This window comes from Pinus tabuliformis, chromosome 3_1, assembly GCF_031772625.1.
Source record: "Pinus tabuliformis cultivar Carrire ecotype Pingquan chromosome 3_1, CPIR1, whole genome shotgun sequence".
Taxonomy (NCBI): domain Eukaryota; kingdom Viridiplantae; phylum Streptophyta; class Pinopsida; order Pinales; family Pinaceae; genus Pinus; species Pinus tabuliformis.
Genome location: NC_142301.1, coordinates 210,605,559 through 210,625,381, shown reverse-complemented (window position 1 = coordinate 210,625,381; position 19,823 = coordinate 210,605,559). Strand labels below are relative to the sequence as shown.

The 19,823-nt window shown below is 41.0% G+C and overlaps 1 protein-coding gene across 1 annotated transcript in view; it reads left to right on the top strand.

Annotated features, from left to right (window-relative positions):
* LOC149186531 (uncharacterized) overlaps positions 1-19,823 on the top strand; it is a 311,171-nt gene that overhangs the window by 165,900 nt on the left and 125,448 nt on the right. The window contains exon 13 of the mRNA XM_089409379.1: positions 6,405-6,550. Within this exon, the coding sequence (XP_089265505.1) occupies positions 6,405-6,550 (146 nt within the window). The remainder of the gene's footprint in view (positions 1-6,404; positions 6,551-19,823) is intronic.

Below are 19,823 nucleotides of genomic sequence, written 5' to 3'. Positions count from 1 at the left end.
AATTATTTGATTATTATGTATGTATAGATGTGTGGCCCAAGGTTGCATGGTCGAGATTGTAACCTCTATATATTTTCTTTCTCTTCAAAAAAGACGGAGATTATGATTTCCTCTTTTGAGGACCTATACACATGTTTGTCAATATTGTTGTCGAGCAAGGTTTTATTAAATTATAGTGTATAGTGGGGTTGTAGCCTATATAAATACAAGTTTCCCATTTTTGTTCATTAGAAAAAGCATAATTGTATATTTTTCTTTCTTTTTTTGAAAAGAGGCTTGCACTTATTTATAATTTTCTACAGGGTCTTCATATCTCTTTACTATGGCTTTTCCATTTATGTGTTGTGAGTATATATGATTTATCGTTTATTTTCTAGCTTCCATGTGGTCATATTCTTTTCTTTAACATGCATACTTATGTAATATGTTATACATGTTCTGAGTATATTTTTTTGTAACTATATAGCTAATGATATAATTAATAAGTGCGAACTAGGTGAGAAGCCTAGCGTATTCCTGTCATGAGAAACTGCTTCAGGTTCATCTCTGAGCCCTAACACTTCTTTGTATAGGATTGATGCCCCTGGGCTTACGAAAAGGGTTCCATCTCGATTATGGCCTGAGACATCTAACTTGGGCATACCTTCCCTCCTATCACAACCATAATAATATAGTTATATATGTATATGCATTTATATGGCTACAATTATTTTATTCTACCCTTGTAAAAATTCAATTCTAATGATAGTAAAGAATTAAAATTTAAATATAGTCTGTGAGCACATTATTCTCTCTATCTTAGATAAAGTCCTCTATTTTATTTTTGTTCATTTATGTTGATTTTGGGGTAGCATCGGATGTGCTCTAGCTCCAAAATTTTGTGGAGGGGCTAGAATACATAAGGTCTCCAAGACCCAGAAATTGTTTGGAGAAATTCCACCCGGATTGTGAGTTATTAAAATAATTAATATTTTTAATGCGGTTCCTAAGTCTAAACTTAGGAAAATAAAAATATTAATGGATTTTAATAAAAATATGGGTGAGAAGCTTCTAAGAGAAGAGGATCAAGTATGTTTTAATCTTAGTCGTTGATTAGGGACTTAATCTCAGTTGTTGATTCATCAACAGGAAAAGTATAAGAGGAGGATTGAGGGTCAGTTAGAGATACACCATATTGATCAATCAACTTGATTTTTCTAGGGTGAGGTTTGCTGAGAAAGTCGAACAGGTGATTTGAGTTGCAGCAGAGGGGCAGGGATAGTTGGGGTTGGAGGACCTTCTCCGGGACCCCAAATACTCAACAGACAGAGGCAAAGATACACCAGAGGAGGCAGCGCAGACCAAGGAAGGTCGACGCATTGCTTGACGCAGTGCTAGTGCAGGGGAAGAGTTGTCCTCTTGCAGAAGTCTGAATTCAGTCGAGGATTAACAGGATCAGCCGAGAAGGCTGATGTTAGAGCTCCAAGAGGCAACATAGTGCTAACGAAGAGTCTTAGAAGTGCTCCACACAGGCCCACACAACTACTGCGAAGGGGCAGCGCAGTTGTAGCCAGGGATAGTCAGCTCAATTGCCGGATCAGAGGGATTTTGCCGGGTGAAGTTAGATAATCTCACTTAGGTTTCTGCCAGTATATTTTATCTTTGTCACTGAATTTCCGAGAGGGCATCCAGAGTTGTATTCAAAACTATTGCTTAATAATATAAAACCCTTAGACTTGTTGCACCAGTTTTCCCGCATTGGGTTTTTCTGAGGATGTGTTGTCTAAAAATAACGGTGTCCCTTTTTTGTTTGTCTCGTATCTATTTCAGTTTATGATCTGTATGTCAGTGTAGTCTACAGTAGTATTTTTCATCATTGTTTAAATAATTAAATAACTTGTTGAATGTAAAAACAAGTAGGAGATGATAAACCAGTGTTTGCAGTAGGTTTCTGATGTGTAGATTTAGAATTTTTCACATGGTATCAGAGGATTGTAGATCATAGGACACTGAAGACATCATCCAAGAGATCCATTGAATTTGTTGTAGGGAAGCAGTTGTACCGAGTGACAGTGTTGTTTCAGAGGCAGAGGAGCAGCTGAAGGAGTGACACGGAGCCAGAGAAGTGACACAGAGGCTCACGTAGTGCTTGCATCATCATTTCGAGCCTATAGAGGGTGACCCAGTACCCGAGAGGAGCTCCTGCAGTGACTGCGTCAGCTCTCTGGGCCAGTGCAGAGCCTGAGAGGCTCAAATCAGTTAGTTGTCGGGGCTGGAGGAGCAGTGCAAATTCAATCTGAGGAGTTGGTGGGACATTGTTGTTGTTGGTGCAAAGCCTAGGTAGAGGGAGTCACTGCCGTGACATATTTCTAGCCAAAGTAATCTAGATTTGGGTTGCTGAACATCGGCAAAGGAGGATTGGAGAGGAGTGATTCGACATTTGTCGGGAGGATTTCCATGAAGGAAATCAGGACTCAGAGGGAGTCTAGAGGAGCTTGTTCCTTAGATGATTTCTAGTGCCAAAGAAATCTGGATCCGAGTCTTGTTGAGGTAGCAGCGAGAGACGAAGAAGAGAAATTTTTCTATACTTGTTGAGAAAAGATGGCAGTCAATGGACTAAGGGATCAGAACAAATTGGATGGAGCATCCAATTTTTTCATCTGGAAGGCGAGGATCCTGGCAGTTATAGACAAGAATTGCATCAAGGACTATACCTTGAAGGTATTTGTTGTTCCGGTCCACGTTGATCCGCTAAAGAAGTACGAGGAGGCCCAGGTGAAGGCTAAATGCATGATTCTAGACGAGGTCAAAGATCATGTGATCCCACACATTGCTGAGAAGGAAACAACAAGGGAGATGTGGGAGGCATTGACCACCTTGTACCAGGGGACTTCCGTTCAACAAAAGATGCTATTGGAGAATCAACTGAGACAGTACCAAATGCAAAAGGGAGAAGATATCGATCCCTTCCTCCTCAGGTTGCAAGAGATTCGAGACTAGCTGACTTTCGTGGGGTCTACACCAGATCCTGAGTTCATTGTCAGGACTGCCCTTAACGCTGTCACTGAAGACTGGGAGACCTTTGTCCAGAGAATCTTGGGCAGGGCTTCTCTCCCCAGTTGGGAGGAGATGTGGGAAGCTCTTCAACAAGAAGAGATCATACATTAACCAAGGTAGGAAGTAGTGGCAAAGGAGCTAGAGTCAAGAAGGAGGAAGAGGAGGTTGCAATTCTCACATCAACGGGACAACCAGGGCAGTAGAAGAGGAAAGAGAAAGACATAACCAAAGTCAGATGCTTCAGGTGTGGGGAACTGGGACATTTTGCCACACAATGTCCTCGGAAGAAGGGCAAGGAAGAGAAGTTTGACTCGAAGGCTACTCTAATGAAAGTTGACAAGGAGGACAATGATGAGGATTGTGCCATGAGTGCTCATGCACCTATAGAGAAGAGGTGGAGCGACATAGAGCTGTAGTCGGGAGGACTACATGGGGGCAGGACCCTTGAGGTCCCCAAACTCTTGGATCACATACGGCTACGTGAGCCCTTAATGGCAGTAGTAGTATGATGGGAGTTAGTTGGTGTGAGGGATGATGGAGCAACGATGGAAGATCTAGAGTGGAAAAGTCTGAAGCAGCGCAGTAGAGTGTTGAGCAGTGTGGGAGGCACAGAGCAGATACAACAACAGAGCAGTAGCATCAAAGGGTCAACATAGGTTAGCAGCAGAGGTATCTTCAACATCATGGGGTATCCAGACTGACCAGTATGTCAGCTTTGGGTGACTTTTTCAGTTTCTTACTTCTTAACAACTAAGTTGCAATGCAACAGTTAGTAGTGGCAGTGCTATGGGCAACATGATGCAACATTTTTAGAGGGAGCTGCAGTATAGGTGCAGCAATGACAATGGCAGTGTCATGGGTAGCAGTACAGGTGCAACAATGCAGTGGATGAAGGGTAGCAGGCCAAGCATCAGCAGCACAGAGGACCGATGTCATGGATCCGTGTGATGCTTCTAGTTGGAAGTATTGCTAGAGCACATTCCTCGCTAAGAGGGAGTGTTGATTTTGGGGTAGCATCAGATGTGTTCTAGCTCCAAAATTTTGTGGAGGGGCTAGAATACATAAGATCTCCAAGACCCAGAAATTGTTTGGAAAAATTCCACCCCGACTGTGAGTTATTAAAATAATTAATATTTTTAATGGGGTTCCTAAGTCTAAACCTAGGAAAATAAAAATATTAATGGGTATTAATAAAAATATGGGTGAGAAGCTTCTAAGAGACGAGGATTAAGTCTGTTTTAATCTTAGCCATTGATTAGGGACTTAATCTCGGTCGTCGATTCTTCAACAAGAAAAATATAAGAGGAGTCTTGAGGGTCAGTTGGAGATACACCATATTGATCAGTCAGTTCGATTTTTCTAGGGCGAGGTTTGCTGAGAAAGTCGAATAGGTGATCTGAGTTACAACAGAGGGGACGGGATAGTTGGGGTTCAAGGATCTTCTATGAGACCCCGAATACTCAGCAGAGAGAGGCAGAGATACGCCAGAGGAGGCAGCACAGACCAAGGGAGTCTCATGTTGGGCCAGGAGGGCCCACGCATTGCTTGACGTAGTGCCAACGCAGGGGAAGAGTTGTCCTCTTGCAGAAGTCTGAATTCAGTCGGGGAGCAGTAGGATCAACAGAGAAGGCTAATGTCAGAGCTCCAGGAGGCAATGCAAGGCTAACATAGAGTCTCAGAAGTGCTCCACGGAGGCCCACGCAGCTACTGCAAAGGGGAAGCGCAATTGTAGCCGAGGATAGTCAGTACAATTACTAGATCGGAGGGATTTTGCCAGGTGAAGTGAGGTAATCTCACTTAGGTTTCTGCTAGTATATTTTATCTTTGCAACTGGATTGCCGAGAGGGCATCCAGAGTTGTATTCAGAACTACTACTTAATAATAGAAAACCCTCAGAGTTGCTACACTGGTTTTCCTGCATTGGGTTTTCCGGGGACGTATTGTCCAAAAATAACGGTGTTTCTTGTGTGTTTGTCTCGTATCTATTTCAGTTTATGATCTGTATGTCAATGTAGTCTGCAATACTATTTTTCATCGTTGTTTAAATAATTAAATAACTTGTTGAATGTAAAAACAAGTAGATGATAAACCAGTGTTTGCAGTAGGGTTTCTGATGTATATATTCAAAAAATTTCATAATTTGCACCTTCATACAGAATACAAGAATGAAGTTCTTGTTAAAATTTCTTATCCACCCTCATATGCTCATTTATATCACAAATACCCGGGCAAAAAAATAAAAATAATTCATGTTCATTTCCTATTCAAGGCGTCACTCTTTCTCACAAATCTTCCTTTTCCCTTGTTATATTTCTCTTCCTTTTTATTTACAATTCCGTGAAATGTTATTTTCTGTTTAATCCTCGCTCCTAATTCATGTGTTATCTCAGGGCTTTGTCCCTGCTCCAACCTTCACTATCTCAGATTCTGAGTTATTGTGACTCTCTTGCGATGCTAGTTAATGCTCCTAACAATGTAGAAATTGCAAGCAAAAAAATGGGAGAGATTGTCAAATAATTAGCCTTCACTTCATCTTGGAAAATATGATATATGCGACTACAAGTACATAAAAAGAATCTCTTTTCACATTTTTATAATGAGGAAAGGTTAAACCAGAGTAGTTCTGATATGACATTGTAAAATATTCTCTAATTTGAATGAAGGTTTTTGGTTTTTTTATATGAAAAAAAAAAAAAAAGTCATAATGTAAGTCTATTTGAAAGTAATTTGTAATCTAGTTTTTAAAATATTAGATATGAACATCAACCATTTTCACTAAAATTATAAAATTATTAATGTAAAGATACATTAGATTTCCATATTTTCAATGGATATCATAATCAGCAAATAATTAAAGACTCAAACTAACCAGTCATGATATATTGAACTATTTATCCAATTACTCGATATAACCATTAATTTTATTCTCTAGTTATTCTGTAAAGCTATAACTGTAGATGTCCATATTTTCTAATCAAAGATCCGCATTTTCTCATTTCAATGCAGATGAGTGTGCTATGTTTCAGATTTTATTATCTATTCATAAAGAGAGATTTAGTTTTTTACTATCCATTTGTATAGAGATGGCTAAATAGTAAAGTATATTGAAATGGGAAATATTAAGCACATACCTTAAGCCAGAATAAGTGATATTAAGCCAATGCATTTAACTCAATGTAAGAATAAGTGATTAAAATAATTATCCAAATGATGCTTAATATTTAGGTATTGCAAGTTCTCAGTTTAGAAATGTTTAATATCCAGTTTCGCTAATCGCTAGGCAAACGATTTGATGTGTATGCTGTTTCTTCTCGTTAAATTGTTTGTTTTGGTCTACATATAAACTGGCTGCATATTTTTTTTTGCAGGTGCATGCAGAAGCAGGGAAAGGCCAGTTTGAAATATCCTTGGGGCATTCACCTTGCATGGATGCAGCTGATAACTTAGTTTTCCTAAAAGAGACTATAAGGGCAATTGCAAGCAGAAATGGACTTCTTGCAACGTTTATACCCAAGTGAGATTAGATTGCTTAATTTCTTGATGTTAGCAGTAGAAAATGCCAATGCTAATGGTTTATAGGGCGCAGTCATGTTTTACCATCGTAACAAATGTACAACTAGTTCCCTTTTCAGACCACAAGTTTCATTGCGTTATCTAAATAAAAAAAATGACATTTGCCTCTTTGTCATTTTGACCTCGATCTCACATATTCATATGCATTAACAACATTAGGCAGTTGGAATCTGCCATTGATAGTACATGCTGATCTCAACGAAATAGCTCAGTAACTCCTGATGACTGAAACCCTAGACCAGGGAAAATGGGTATAAGATATTATTAGCTTATCTTTGACACTAACGTGAAATTCTCTAGGTGGAAGACATACTGGTGGAAATTTCTGTTCCGTAAAGTCTGGTTTAGGGATATGTGAAAATCAAATAACAAGCTATGACGCCCAGTGCCTCCTGTTTGTCGACACACATATTTCTTTGCACATCCTTCACTATTAAGAAAATCAGGGATGTCAATAAATCAAACCTGAAAACAGAGCTTATACAAGGGGGACACAATGGATAATTATTGCTGAAATGTGGAAAGGAGACAAAGAGCTGACAATAGAATTTGTTGTCCACACGGTAAGTTGGAAAACAGTAGAATCAGAGAAAGCAGAAAGCAATGGCTTTACATAACGAGGCTGTCAAAATAAGATAATTGCTCTTGCATGAGGAGTTGGCTAAACACAGAGAGTAAGTTAACTGAGTGATTGAGTGTTAAGTCAATTAGAGTTAAATGTTTTAGTGTGTGGTTGAGTCAATTAGAGTTAAGTGTTTTAGTGTGTGGTTGTATGTCAAGGCGAGTAGCTAGTTGGAAAATGATAAATATCTTTTACGGAGTTCCTTGTAAGTATCATATTTTGTGTGATCAATAGAAGAGCAGCAACTTATGTTTTATGTATGAATTCATGCTTTGTCTCCTTAGCCTTTCCAACAAATTGGTATTAGAGCGAGGTTACACAAAAACAGATTTGCAATGGTCACTTAGCCAGATTTAGATGCACACAAGTTCCGCGAATTTTTGACGCGTTAGAGCTTTAACGCTCTCCTCCCAGTGGTGTACTACGTTAGTCAACCAAAAATTCCGAGGTCAAAGTTTTTAAAAGTCACGTGGGAGTAATGAGGGAGTAAGAAGGTTTACATTATTCATTTAAAAAAAAAATTATGAGGTTAACATGAATGTTTACGTTATTGTTTTATGAGGTTCACGTAATTCATAAGGTTTTCGTTTAAAGTTATATAAAGGTGTGGTAAAACATAAAAGGATTTTTCAAAAAAGAGACATTACGAAAAGGGTTTATTATATAAAGATTAAAAAAAAATTATATAAGAAGAAATAACTTAGGGTTTTATTGAAAGGGATTATTTTTTGGAAAAGTGGCTTTGATATTTTGGCGACAAATTATACAAGTATGGCCAAAGTCAATATGGTTAAGTTGCAGAATACTAGGAGAGATTTTGAAAGTTTGCAGATGAAAGAGACAGAGGACATCGATTCTTTCATGAATCAGGTCATAACTGTCGTAAATCAGTTAAAGATTTATGGTGAAGAGATTAAAGATCAAACAGTGGTTGAGAAGATCCTCAGATCCTTGTCTACCAAATTTGATGTTGTGGTAGCAGCCATAGAAGAAGCCAAAGTTTTGGCATCATTGACAGTTGATGAGTTTGGGCACAAGAGCATTAACTAGTTGCAAGAATTCCATATAGTAGACGTTATTTCAATAAAGTATTCAAGAAGAAACACTTACAAGATGACAATATGATATTTCCATCCACAAATCATGAAGTAGCTCCAAAGAATATCGAAAATTTTGGCTCCAAATGTCAAAATGCATCAAAAAATCTCCAATAGTGTCCAAAGAAAATGTGCAATTTCTTTTACAAGAGAAGTATCCAAGTGATGATGATGGGTTCTCACAAATGAGTCTCACTTCTATTTATATGAGTCTTTCTAAATTGAATTAGCCTAATGAGCCCCCAAAATTATAAAATAATGTGCTAAAAATGAGTCTTGGTCACTAGCCGACCAAGTAGTTATCACAAATTATAAATTAGCCATCCATATGCAAGCCGAGTTGATGATGTCATGATGATGTAGGGCCGTTGGAGAGCCATGTTGAGTCCTCTAAGTGCCATGATGAGTGAGATGGCTCCAATAAAGATGAATTAGGGGATGGACCCTAATTTTCCATGCAAGTCATCATGTGGAGCCCCAAAGTGGGTTTGGAGCACAACTGCTAGTCTCATGGGTCTCCAGATGAAAGAAAAGCCTGTACAATGCTCCAAATGATGGTTCTGATGATGGTGCCTGCCCTCCCATGTCTGAAGGGTGAGACAAACCTCCTCTGGGCCTTGGATCTGTTGAAATTTGGGCATCTAGGTATGAATTTCCCTTTTGCCCTAATTCAAGCCCATTTTATCCAAAGAAAAAGAAAAAAAACAAAAAAGGATAATGTAATATCCGCAATTTTGTGAGCATGGGAATTTTGCCTAATTTTGTTGATATTAAGCGAAGGGGCCAAATATTATTTTGGAGAAAGGTGTTAAGTATTATTTTACTGGAGATTGGCGGCAAATTATTATTTTATTAAAATGGAGGCAAAATTCACCTAGTGGAAAATGACCCCCACCAATAAAATAATAATTAAAAAAGGAGTCTAGAAGCATGGGGAGAAATTATAAAAGGTGGATGGACTCATTTGCTAATCATCTTTTGACTATTACATTTCACCTTTTATTTTTTCTTGGGGCTGTTTAGCACAAGAAGAAAAGAGTTGTTTAGCACCAGGAATTCCAAGCAGAATTCCACCTCTACCTTCGATGAACTTCGAGTGTCACCCTAGGGGAGTAAGAAGGAGTCCATCTAAGGGCTTCTCTAGGAGCTACATTGCATACTATTTCCAGCTGGAGTGTGCTTCTCTTCGGGAGCAGAAGGAAATTCAAAGGGGCTGAGAGAACTAGCAGACAGTGGAGTTTTGGCTAGAAAATTTGCAGAGAATTATCCATAATGAGGATGAGTTTTCCTTGGGGATTTGCAGGGCTGATAGTGCTACATTTTGGAGGACCGAATTTATCTTTTCCAGGGCTTGTGCAGGGGTTTATTGGCAGTCTATGCACTTGCAGTGATTCAAAATTTGGGGAGAATTCGAGCTGAGATCTGCTTGGTGATCAAGGGGAGAAATTTGCAGGAGTTAGGGAGGATTTCTTGGAGGGAGATTTGGGCCAAATTCAATAGTATCTAAACTGTAGAGCTTTTTCTGGCCAAATTGAGTAATTTACGTTTGTTGGGGGTCACCGAGGGTCGGTGGATTCAACCCAAACCCTTTCTAGGTTTTTGTGGGTTTGGTGAGAGGAGGCTAGGATTAATTTTACAAAATTTTCTGAGCACTTCTGAGGGCAGAATTCCTAGTTCCATTCAGCACTTAGCAACATAAATTGTTGAAGTAGGGCACAATTTACCCCCAGGACCATTTCCACCACTTGGGTCTGTGAGATATTTCTGGGTTTTGTTGGAGGTGGTGTGGAGAGCCTACATTTAATTTTGCATAATTTTTGTAGTAGATTTGAGGGCCAAAACCGCAGTTCACCTACAACAATTGTGGCAATGATTTTCTGGGCTAGCGCAGAATCCTAGTGGGGAGCTCATTTGACATTTGGGTAGCTTGATCATCACCTGGGTTTGGATTTGCTTGCTGTAGCAAGCCCAGGTTCCTCTTTCATACTTATTTGTACTCTATTTGCTCAGAAATAAATAAAATGGCTCAGAGTTTTGGTGCATTTCCTCTTGTGTTATGATTTCCTACGTATGTGTTGAATTTTCTAGTTGTTGTCATAGTGCATGATGGCTCAGAGTTTTGGTGCATTTCCTCTTGTGTTGTGATTTCCTACATATGTGTTGATTTTTGTAGTTGTTATCATAGTGCATGTTTCTATTATTCACTTAATATTTACGTTAGGAATATTACAGTGGTATCAAAGCCATAATATTGGCTCAGCTTGTGGGAAACCCTTCATTCTATGACAAGACTAGAATAAAAAAAATAAAAAAACTAAGAAATCATGGGATCGAAAGAAAGGTTAAAATCAAACAACATCACAGTAACCTTGAATGAGGTGATTAGGATGCAACAAATGATGATTGATGTGCGGAAGCTACAAATTCATACCATAATTGGGAATCAAGACTATTCTCAATTATACAAGAAATCCACTATGCCCAAAATTATGGATCATGCATAAAAATGGCAAGACATGATTGCAATTGATGTGGCATTATTGGCAACAAATTGGAGGGCATACCAATCATTGAGACATGGCATTCAGGCGTCCCTCTCTTTTTGGGAGTTCTGTGAACTAAGAGACATGAACAAATCAGTGGGAATTCAGTGGAATTATGCAGGGATGATGAGGAGGATTAAGGCAGAATATGAAGGAGTAGTTGAAGGGGCCATGGTTGGCAAGGAGATAGTTGAGCATACACTCATTGATGAGATGCCATCCGTTGTTGAGGTATCCATTGATGAGGTAACAGGGGTTGTGAGAAAGTACTCAAGTGATAGCAGCACACCATAGGGTGATGAGTTGTCGGGAGACATCTCCACTGTCAATGAGGAGCCGATAGGTACAGAGGCATCTAGATCTATGCCAGAGTTACTAGACGATAGTCACTTGCAGCTGACCGGTGAGCATGTCTTGCGTGTTGGGTTGTCTATGAAGGAGCAGTTGGAGGCTCATGTTGAGTCCATGATGGAGGAGGAGGTGAAACCATCCTTTGGGCTAGCCATTGATGAGGGGAAGCATAGATACCACACATTGGGATTTCAACACAGTTCGTTTCAGAGGCACACTGACGAGATCTACAACGTTATTAGCCCACCCTTATGCATTGGATTGAGGGAGGCAGAGTTGTCTAGACATACCCGAGGGGATGGCCAGGTTAGTAGGACTGAGCGACATGAGTTGAGTATGACACTACATCATCTTGGAGGGCTTGTTCCTTCCACAGGTGATTGTACGTTCAATCCCTCCTTTGGGATTGGATGGCGATAGGTACTGAGCTGGTACCTGATGGAGCAGGCTAGGCGGTTGGATACATCCATGGCCACATTTCAGTAGAGGCCATGGATTACCAGAGGGACTCGAGGGCCAGATTGTTGTTGGGATCCAGGTGGGATTTTCCATCACATCATAGAGTCGGTAGGTGATGGTAGTAGTTGCGTGATGGATTCGACATTTGGGTGCACACACATTCTTAGATCTCCATCAGAGCCTCAAACAACACTAGTGACAAGATGGTTTGACAGTGGAGTAGACATATTTCATGAGTTGTCTTTGTATATTGACTATGTGTGGAGTCACAGGGTGGTTAGCCTACTCTGGCAGGAGTTGGTAGGAGGTGGCATCATCCGACCACCAAACAGGGTATTACATGGAGACGATGCTCTCTCATTGGTATATTGGACACCAGAGCTACTGAGGGTAGGCACAATAGTGTCATTTCTGTTGGCATTTGAGGAGTCGGGCTGCTCAAGTCATTCAGGGCAGATGGGGAGATGTAGCCGACATCATGGAGGGCTTTCTAGCATAGTGGTGGATGCATTGGTGCATGCAGGATGGCATATGATACAGGGTGGTACGATAGTAGGCAGTGGTACCCAGGGGTGCACAAAGATATGTAGCAGAGTCCAGTGTTATGCAAAGGGATGCGACTTGATGCATATAGACCCAATTTTAGACCCTAGCATCCAGTGTTGTATAGAGGTATGCAGTGATGAGCAGTGGCCTGCAGAGGAACATGGAGATGCGTGGTTGTTTGATGTAGCATGTTGTTTTGCATTGAGCGACTCACATCACATCGAGTACACCTAGGGAGTGCCAAGTATAATTACACGGTAGGATACAAGACGATATAGGATGGTATAGTAGTAGCACGAGTTATCTAGTGGTGTACAGGGATAGGACGCAAGGTACAGTGCCAGGTTGAGGAGTACAAGGATACTTGATGGGATGCAGGGGCATATGGTGCTGCACAACGAGGTCTTGGAGGGTTTCCTCCAAGGAGACTTATGGACGAAGACATCGGACATTCCTTTGGCTATAGTTCACCCATGATTGACGGGGACGTAGATGAACGATACTCGATGGTATCCATGGGGACTCACGCACTTGTCCCTCTTATACATCACTTACATGCATAAATGATTTGGCTGTTGTCCTTTCACACTCTGGGCGTGAGCAGCGAGGGACAGGGAGATCACCTGAGATATTGGGATGGCACTCAACACACTAGGGGAGAGACTTCTGAGTGGTGGCATTGGGTCAGTGCACAAGTTGACAGCCACAGGTTGGGAGATGAGGTGATCATCTGCAGGGGTGGCATATCGTTCATCAGTGAGCCTACGCCTGGGGAGATAGCCACGAGGGAGACATGTGTCGCTCTTTCCACAGGGAACGTCAGGACCATGCATGAGCAGAGGATACTGTGTATGGCTGAGGCAAATTTCTAGTATGTGTTCAACCTCCAGACATTGTATTGGAACATTATCGAGAGGGTGGATGGCAGACTCAGTGGTGATGGTTGGTAGGAGTAGGATAGGTCCGCATACACTAAGTTGATTACGAGTATCAGATACCCATCTATTGGCTGCCTTAATGGGGTAGTCATTTGGCACATGTGGTTTCCAGCAGTCATCGGTACTACGCAGTGGCAGGCACAGGGAAGTTTAGCATGCATCAGATTAGTTCATGATATATGGGGCCTATATGTTGGTTGCATGCAGGGACTAGGGACGAGGAACAGACGGATTCCAACAGTTGTTAGAGCTATGCCGCAATAGGTTTGGCTAGGGGATCCAGGGATTCAGTTGGTTGACAAGCCACTCCATCTTGTGAGGAGCAGGACCATAGTAGAGGGTGATATAGCTCACTTTGGGGTTGACACATGGGGGATCATTGAGGCCTTCATTGTTTGGCGAGGTAGGCTTCTTCAGTTGTAGCTCAGGATCGAGACTAGCGATGGGTGGGTAGATATTGACATCATAAAGACATCTAGGCAGGATGAGCTTGACCTTTGTCGATATTTCGCCTCCAGGTTTCAGGGGAGGAAGCTACAGTGCACACGATTGACAGCCTATTCAAGTCAAAGTGGCGCAACGACATCATGGTGGTGCTTTTCTGAGACGAACATGGGACCCAAACATCGCAGTACTAGACAGCTCAACTACCTTTAGGGATGAGTTGGCTACTATAAGAGGAGATCACTCAGATTTTCCATTGGGCTTCAGTGACTCACCAATGGTGTGGGGCACTTCATTAGCATGGCAGGTTGGTCAGCAGAAGGATATCAGAAGGAGCTCATGCGGGAGAGACTTCGTCCCCACAGGGATTGGGATGTATCTTTAGGAGTTTACTCTTGGTGTGCATGAGGTGGACTACTTGGTAGGGAAGTTTCATGGAGAGTTGGACAGAGTCCTACATTATCATGATGCTCGACTTATTGATAGTATGCAGAGGGCTTATGGAGCTTATACCTGGTTGGACGGTGAGTGGAGCAAGGGGTGCTTCACATTGATCAGGATGCCTTGGGATCTTGGTATTGAGAGATTTCTTCATCATCAGACAATGCAAAGATCGGGGCTGAATCAATTGCACATTTGGGACCCTGGTATTACTGATGATGATAGTGGTGATTAGCAGGAAGAGGGGGCGCTTGTTTCGGCATTGCTTGAGGATAACCAATTTTTGGTGGGGAGGACTATAATATCCCTAATTTTGTGAGCATGGGAATTTTTCCTAATTATGGTGATATTAAGTAAACAGGGAAAATATTATTTTGGAGAAAGGTGGCAAGTATTATTTTATTGGATATTGGTGGAAAATTATTATTTTATTAAAATGGAGGAAAAAGTCACTTAGTGGAAAATGGCCCCCACCAATAAAATAATAATTAAAAAGGGAGTCTAGAAACTTGGGGAGAAATTATAAAAAGAGGATGAACTCATTTTCTAATCATCTTTTGACTATTACATTTAACCTTTCATCTTCTCTTGGGGTTGTTTAGCACAAGAAGAAAAGTGTTGTTTAGCACTAGGAATTCCAAGCGGAGTTCCACCTCTACCTTCGGTGAACTTCGAGTGTCACCCCAGGGATTCTCTAGGAGCTACATTGCATACTATTTCTAGCTGGAGTGTGCTTCTCTTAGGGAGCATAAGGAAATTCAATGGGGTTGAGAGAAGCTAGAAGATAGTGGAGTTTTGGGCAGAGAATTATCCATAAGAAGGAAGTGTTTTCCTTGGGGATTTGCAGGGTCGAGAGTGCTGCATTTTGGAGGACCTAATTTATCTATTCTAGGGCTTGTGTAGGGGTTTATTGGCAGCTTTTGTGCACTTGTAGAGATTCAAAATTTTGGGAGCATTCGAGCTGGAGTCTGCTTGGTGATTGTGGGGAGAAATTTGCAGGAGTTAGGGAGGATTTCTTGGAGGGAGATTTGGGCCAAATTCAATAGTATCTAAACTGTAGGGCATTTTCTAGTCAAATTGAGTAATTTACACTTGTTGGGGGTCACCAGGGGTTGGTGGATTTAACCCACCCTTTCTGGATTTTTGTGGGATTGGTGAGAAGAGGCTAGGATTAATTTTACAAAATCTTCTTAGCACTTGGGAAGAATTCCTAGTTCCATTTAGCAGTTACCAACATAGATTGTTGGAGGAGGGCGCAATTTACCCCAGGACCATTTCCACCACTTGGGTTCGTGAGATATTTATGGGTTTTGTTGGAGGTGGTGTGGAGAGCCTACATTTAATTTTGTAGAATTTTTGGAGTAGATTTGAGGACCAAAACCTCAGTTCACCTAGAGCAGCAGTGGCAATAATTTTCTGGGCTAGCGCAGAATCATGGTTGGGAGCTCATTTGACATTTGGGCAACTTTATCATCACCTGGGTTTGGATTGCTTGCTATAGTAAGCCCAGGTTCTTCTTTCATACTCATTTGTACTCTATTTGCTCAGAAATAAATAAAATGGCTCAAAGTTTTGGTGCATTTCCACTTGTGTTGTGATTTCCAGCATATGTGTTGAATTTCCTAGTTGTTTTCATAGTGCATGTTTATGTTATTCACTTAATATTTCCGTTAGGAATATTACAAGAAAGTCAAATTATAATCAATATTTATATTTTGAAAATTAAATTTAATGTTTCCCTCCATTTAAGTCGGCTTCTTATGTCGGCATACCTTCAAAGGTCACAACCCTTCGCTCATTGGAACCACTATATATTTCCAACCATGTTAGACTCTTGTGAAGCAAGGATTCGAATAGATCTGTAGCTTCGATTATTTGAAACTTCGGATGAGTCAGTACTGACTGAAATTTTCGGATATCTATCTCTAATGAATGTTGGAAAGGTCTCACTCTCATTTCAGAACTCGCTTTTTGTCTCCTACATTCTGGCACTTGCACATCTACTTTCTTACAGGCTACACGGCCCATCGCATGGCTTAAAGAATCTCATGCAGCTATAGAGGAAATCGTTTCACTCAGTAATCACATGAACTTGCATCCTTGTATGGTGTATTTCCACCTTGGTTTCACATCAGAGTATAGTTCTCGTAGCTCTATTGTTCTCTCATATGTGCGATCACAGAACTACGTACAGTGAATGAAATCGATTCATTGATCTTGGAATTGTCACATATATTCTCGACTCTGCATATCTCTTATGATCTCAACTTAGTATTAAGGTCTCAACATTGTTACAAGTCAGTTTCAGAATACAGTGTCAACACAGTAATATCTTGTCTCATCTCTCACGTATTACATTATTACAGTTTCGCATATCTATCATAGGATTAAATTCTCACATGTCTTAGTATTACTGCTCATGTATCACAGTTTTGGCACATTGCATTAGAGTCTTGGAACATCGCATAAAACTTTGGCACATCTCACATATAGTCTTGGCATCTCTATGTACGTGGCATCAAATGACATCGTACTTTGGTATGATATGTACATTCACATCACATGGCATCTCTGTACAACACATCGCATGACAAATCTCTATGGTATGTATAGCATCTCAATGCAGTTATATGTGAAAATTGCATCATTGCATCACAGTAGGTGTATGGTCTCGATTCTCTGTAGTTGAAGTTTGGCTTCAGTAGTAAAGTCAATGGTGTCACAATTGTATATCTCTACGTTTCACAGTGGCACCATAGTAGTGTATAAGACAACATAGTTATATGACATTTCAGATATATGTGAAGTTCCACAGTGATATGTGTTGATTTTTGTAGCATCAATTGTGTTCTAGCCATGAAATTTGATGGAGAGCCTAAAATACATGTATTCTCCAAAATCCAAAAATCGTTTATGGAAATTCCACCTAGAGACGACTTAATTAAAATAATTGATCTTTTTTTTGAATGGTGCCTAAGTCTAAACTTAGGAACACTGACTAATTAAAGGGTATTAATTAAGTCATGATGATAATCTTCTAGAAGAAGACATGGATCGAGTTCTAGTTAATCTAAGCCATCAATTATGTTTTAATTGTGGCCGTTGATGTCTGAACGAGAGATTATAAGAAGAAATTCGACTGGGGTTGGAGAACACACTTGGATCCACCAGAAATTCAATTTTGTTGGGAAATCGATTTCCAGAGTAGAATCTGAGTTGCCGGAGGTGATTTAGTAAAGTCGAAGTAGTGAAAGAGGGGCAGGGATAGTAAGACTGGAAGGAAGTTTCTCTAGTCCAGTGAGTGCATAGTAGAGAGGCAGTGAGTGCCACAGAGGGGCATCGTAGAGCTTCAGAGGGAGATCCATATTTTGCTGAGGAGAAGTCGAAATTCAGTGCCAGAAGCCGGAGTGGGAGCCCGGAGACCAAGAGGATCAATTTTCCATATAACAATTGATCAGTTAGTGCGAGAGACGCTGGTTAGAGTTGTGGGACACAGATCTGCATAGGTTGACGCAGAGGCAGCAAGGGGTAGCTCATCTTGAGCCAAGGTCAGTGTTGGATCACAGGTGGGAGTGACATTTTTTCACTAGATTTCCTGTCAGTTATTTCTCTGTATGGAAATTTATATTTGAGCTTCCATAGATTTGTACTTAGATTTACTACTGCATAATAAATAAAAACCTCAGTTGTTGCACCGGTTTTCCCAAGTTGGGTTTTTCCGAGGACATTGGTCCAAAAATAACGGTGTATTATTGTGTGTGTGCATCTATTCTTCCAGTGTTTGTAATTCTTTTGCAATATTTATTTTGTGAAGGCTGTAGTGTATATGTTTCGATATTTTCCGTAGAAAATTGCAAATAATTTGTTCAGTTAATTTAACAAATAGAAGAAACATTATCAGTTGCTATTGTAGGATTCGAGGTTTTTGAATTTTCACATGGTATTAGAGGACAGACCGTAAGCCGAAGAGCTGAGTAGCAGAAGGACGGAGGAATTTCGAATCTCTACAGATGCAGCAGTTTGAAACTCTCAAGAGGCAATGTAGTCCTTGGTTCAAGAGGGTCAGTTTTTGAGGAAAATTTATTTCTTTGAGAGAGTCAACAGAGAAATTAGATTTTCCATATCAGAGCTTACCAGAGGCAGAGGGAGACGCAGTATTTTCCTTGTAGAGCAGATCTTTAGCTGGGACGTAGTTATTTTGCAACAGTTCGCTAGTGCAAAATAGCGTCAGGAGGAAGGAAGAACACACATTGAGGGAATTCTTTTCTCAGAGGATTTCTAGCTTAGAAGTTCAATTTTTGCTAGCAGAGTAGCAGTAACTGTGAGTAGACTTGACCACTCCAGCAGGGAGTGCGAAAAGCTAGTCAGCAATTGTGCAGAGGAGAAGAGGAGGAATTCGACATTGTTGCAAAGATGGCATCAACAGGGCTGAGGGACTCCAACTATGTGATTTGGAAGGCAAGAATTTCCCGTCTTCTAGATGAGTATGATCTCAAAGCTTACATCGATAGCGTGGTAGCTGTACCCACAGATGCAGATCCGCTGAAGGCCTACAAGAAGGAGATGGCGAAAGAAAAGAGGCTGATTCTCGATGGGGTTCGAGATCACATGGTGTCTCATAGAGCTGACAGAGATACCACTCGGTAGATGTGGGAGGCACTTGCTATGCTATACGAGGGATCTTTCGAGCAGTGGAAGATGTATCTTGAAGAGAAGCTGAGATGCACGAGGATGCAGAAAGGGGAGTGCATAGACCAATTCATTACTAGGTTTCGGGATATCCAAGATCAGTTGTCTGCAGTAGGGTCAGCACCTCAGCCTACTGAGTTGGTACGGTTTGCTTCAAACAATGTTTCTGAAGAGTGGCAAGTCTTCGTCCAAAGTATTTTGGGCAGAGAATTGTTTCTAGATTGGGATTGTATGTGGGTTGATCTGCAGCAGGAGAAGATGAGGCGAGATTTGGTGAAGACCACCATCAATGGCAGCAGTAGTAGCAGCGAGACGAAGCAAGTAAAGGAAGAGGAAGATGTGGCCCTCGCATCAAAGGGCAGCAGAGCTGTGCAAGAGGAAGAAGGACATTTCCAAGGTGAAATGCTTCATATGTGGTGAGCTTGGCCACTACAACACTCAATGTCCTCTCAGAAAAAAGGACAAGGAGGAGAAGCAGGATCAACAGGCTACATTCGCGCAGATTGACAAGCTGTCCTCCATATTGGAGGAATAGTTTTCCATGATCACTGATATACCTCCAGGAGTGAGGTGGGGTGATTTGGTTTTGTAGCCCTAGAGAGCTACAAGATGGGCAGTATTCATGAGGAGGTCCACCTCATGAATCAATACCTTTCTACAGGAGCCCAAAAAATGCAGTAGCAGGATGGATCAGAGGGAGTTGTTGCAATCAGGTGCCAGAGTGACAGATGTAGTAGCTAGTAGCAGCTTAGATACTAGGCAGTGCAGTGCAGAGTTGGCAGCAGTGCAGAGTCAACAGCAACGCAGAGACTTCAGTGACAGCACAAAGACTAGCAGAAGTTAGGACTTGGGTGACAGATGCATCATATTGATCATAGTTGATTCAGTATTTTGGATGCTTTCCAGTTGCAGTTGCAGTAGCAGTAGATGGAGATGGAGTTGCAGTGTAGATGCAGTGTTGGCAGCAGTTCAGCAGGGCCAACACCAGCACAGATGCATCGTTTATCAGAGTTGCCTAGTATTTGGTGGGCAGTAGTAGCTAGACATCAGCAGCATAATAGGAGGTGGTGTAGAGACAGGGTGT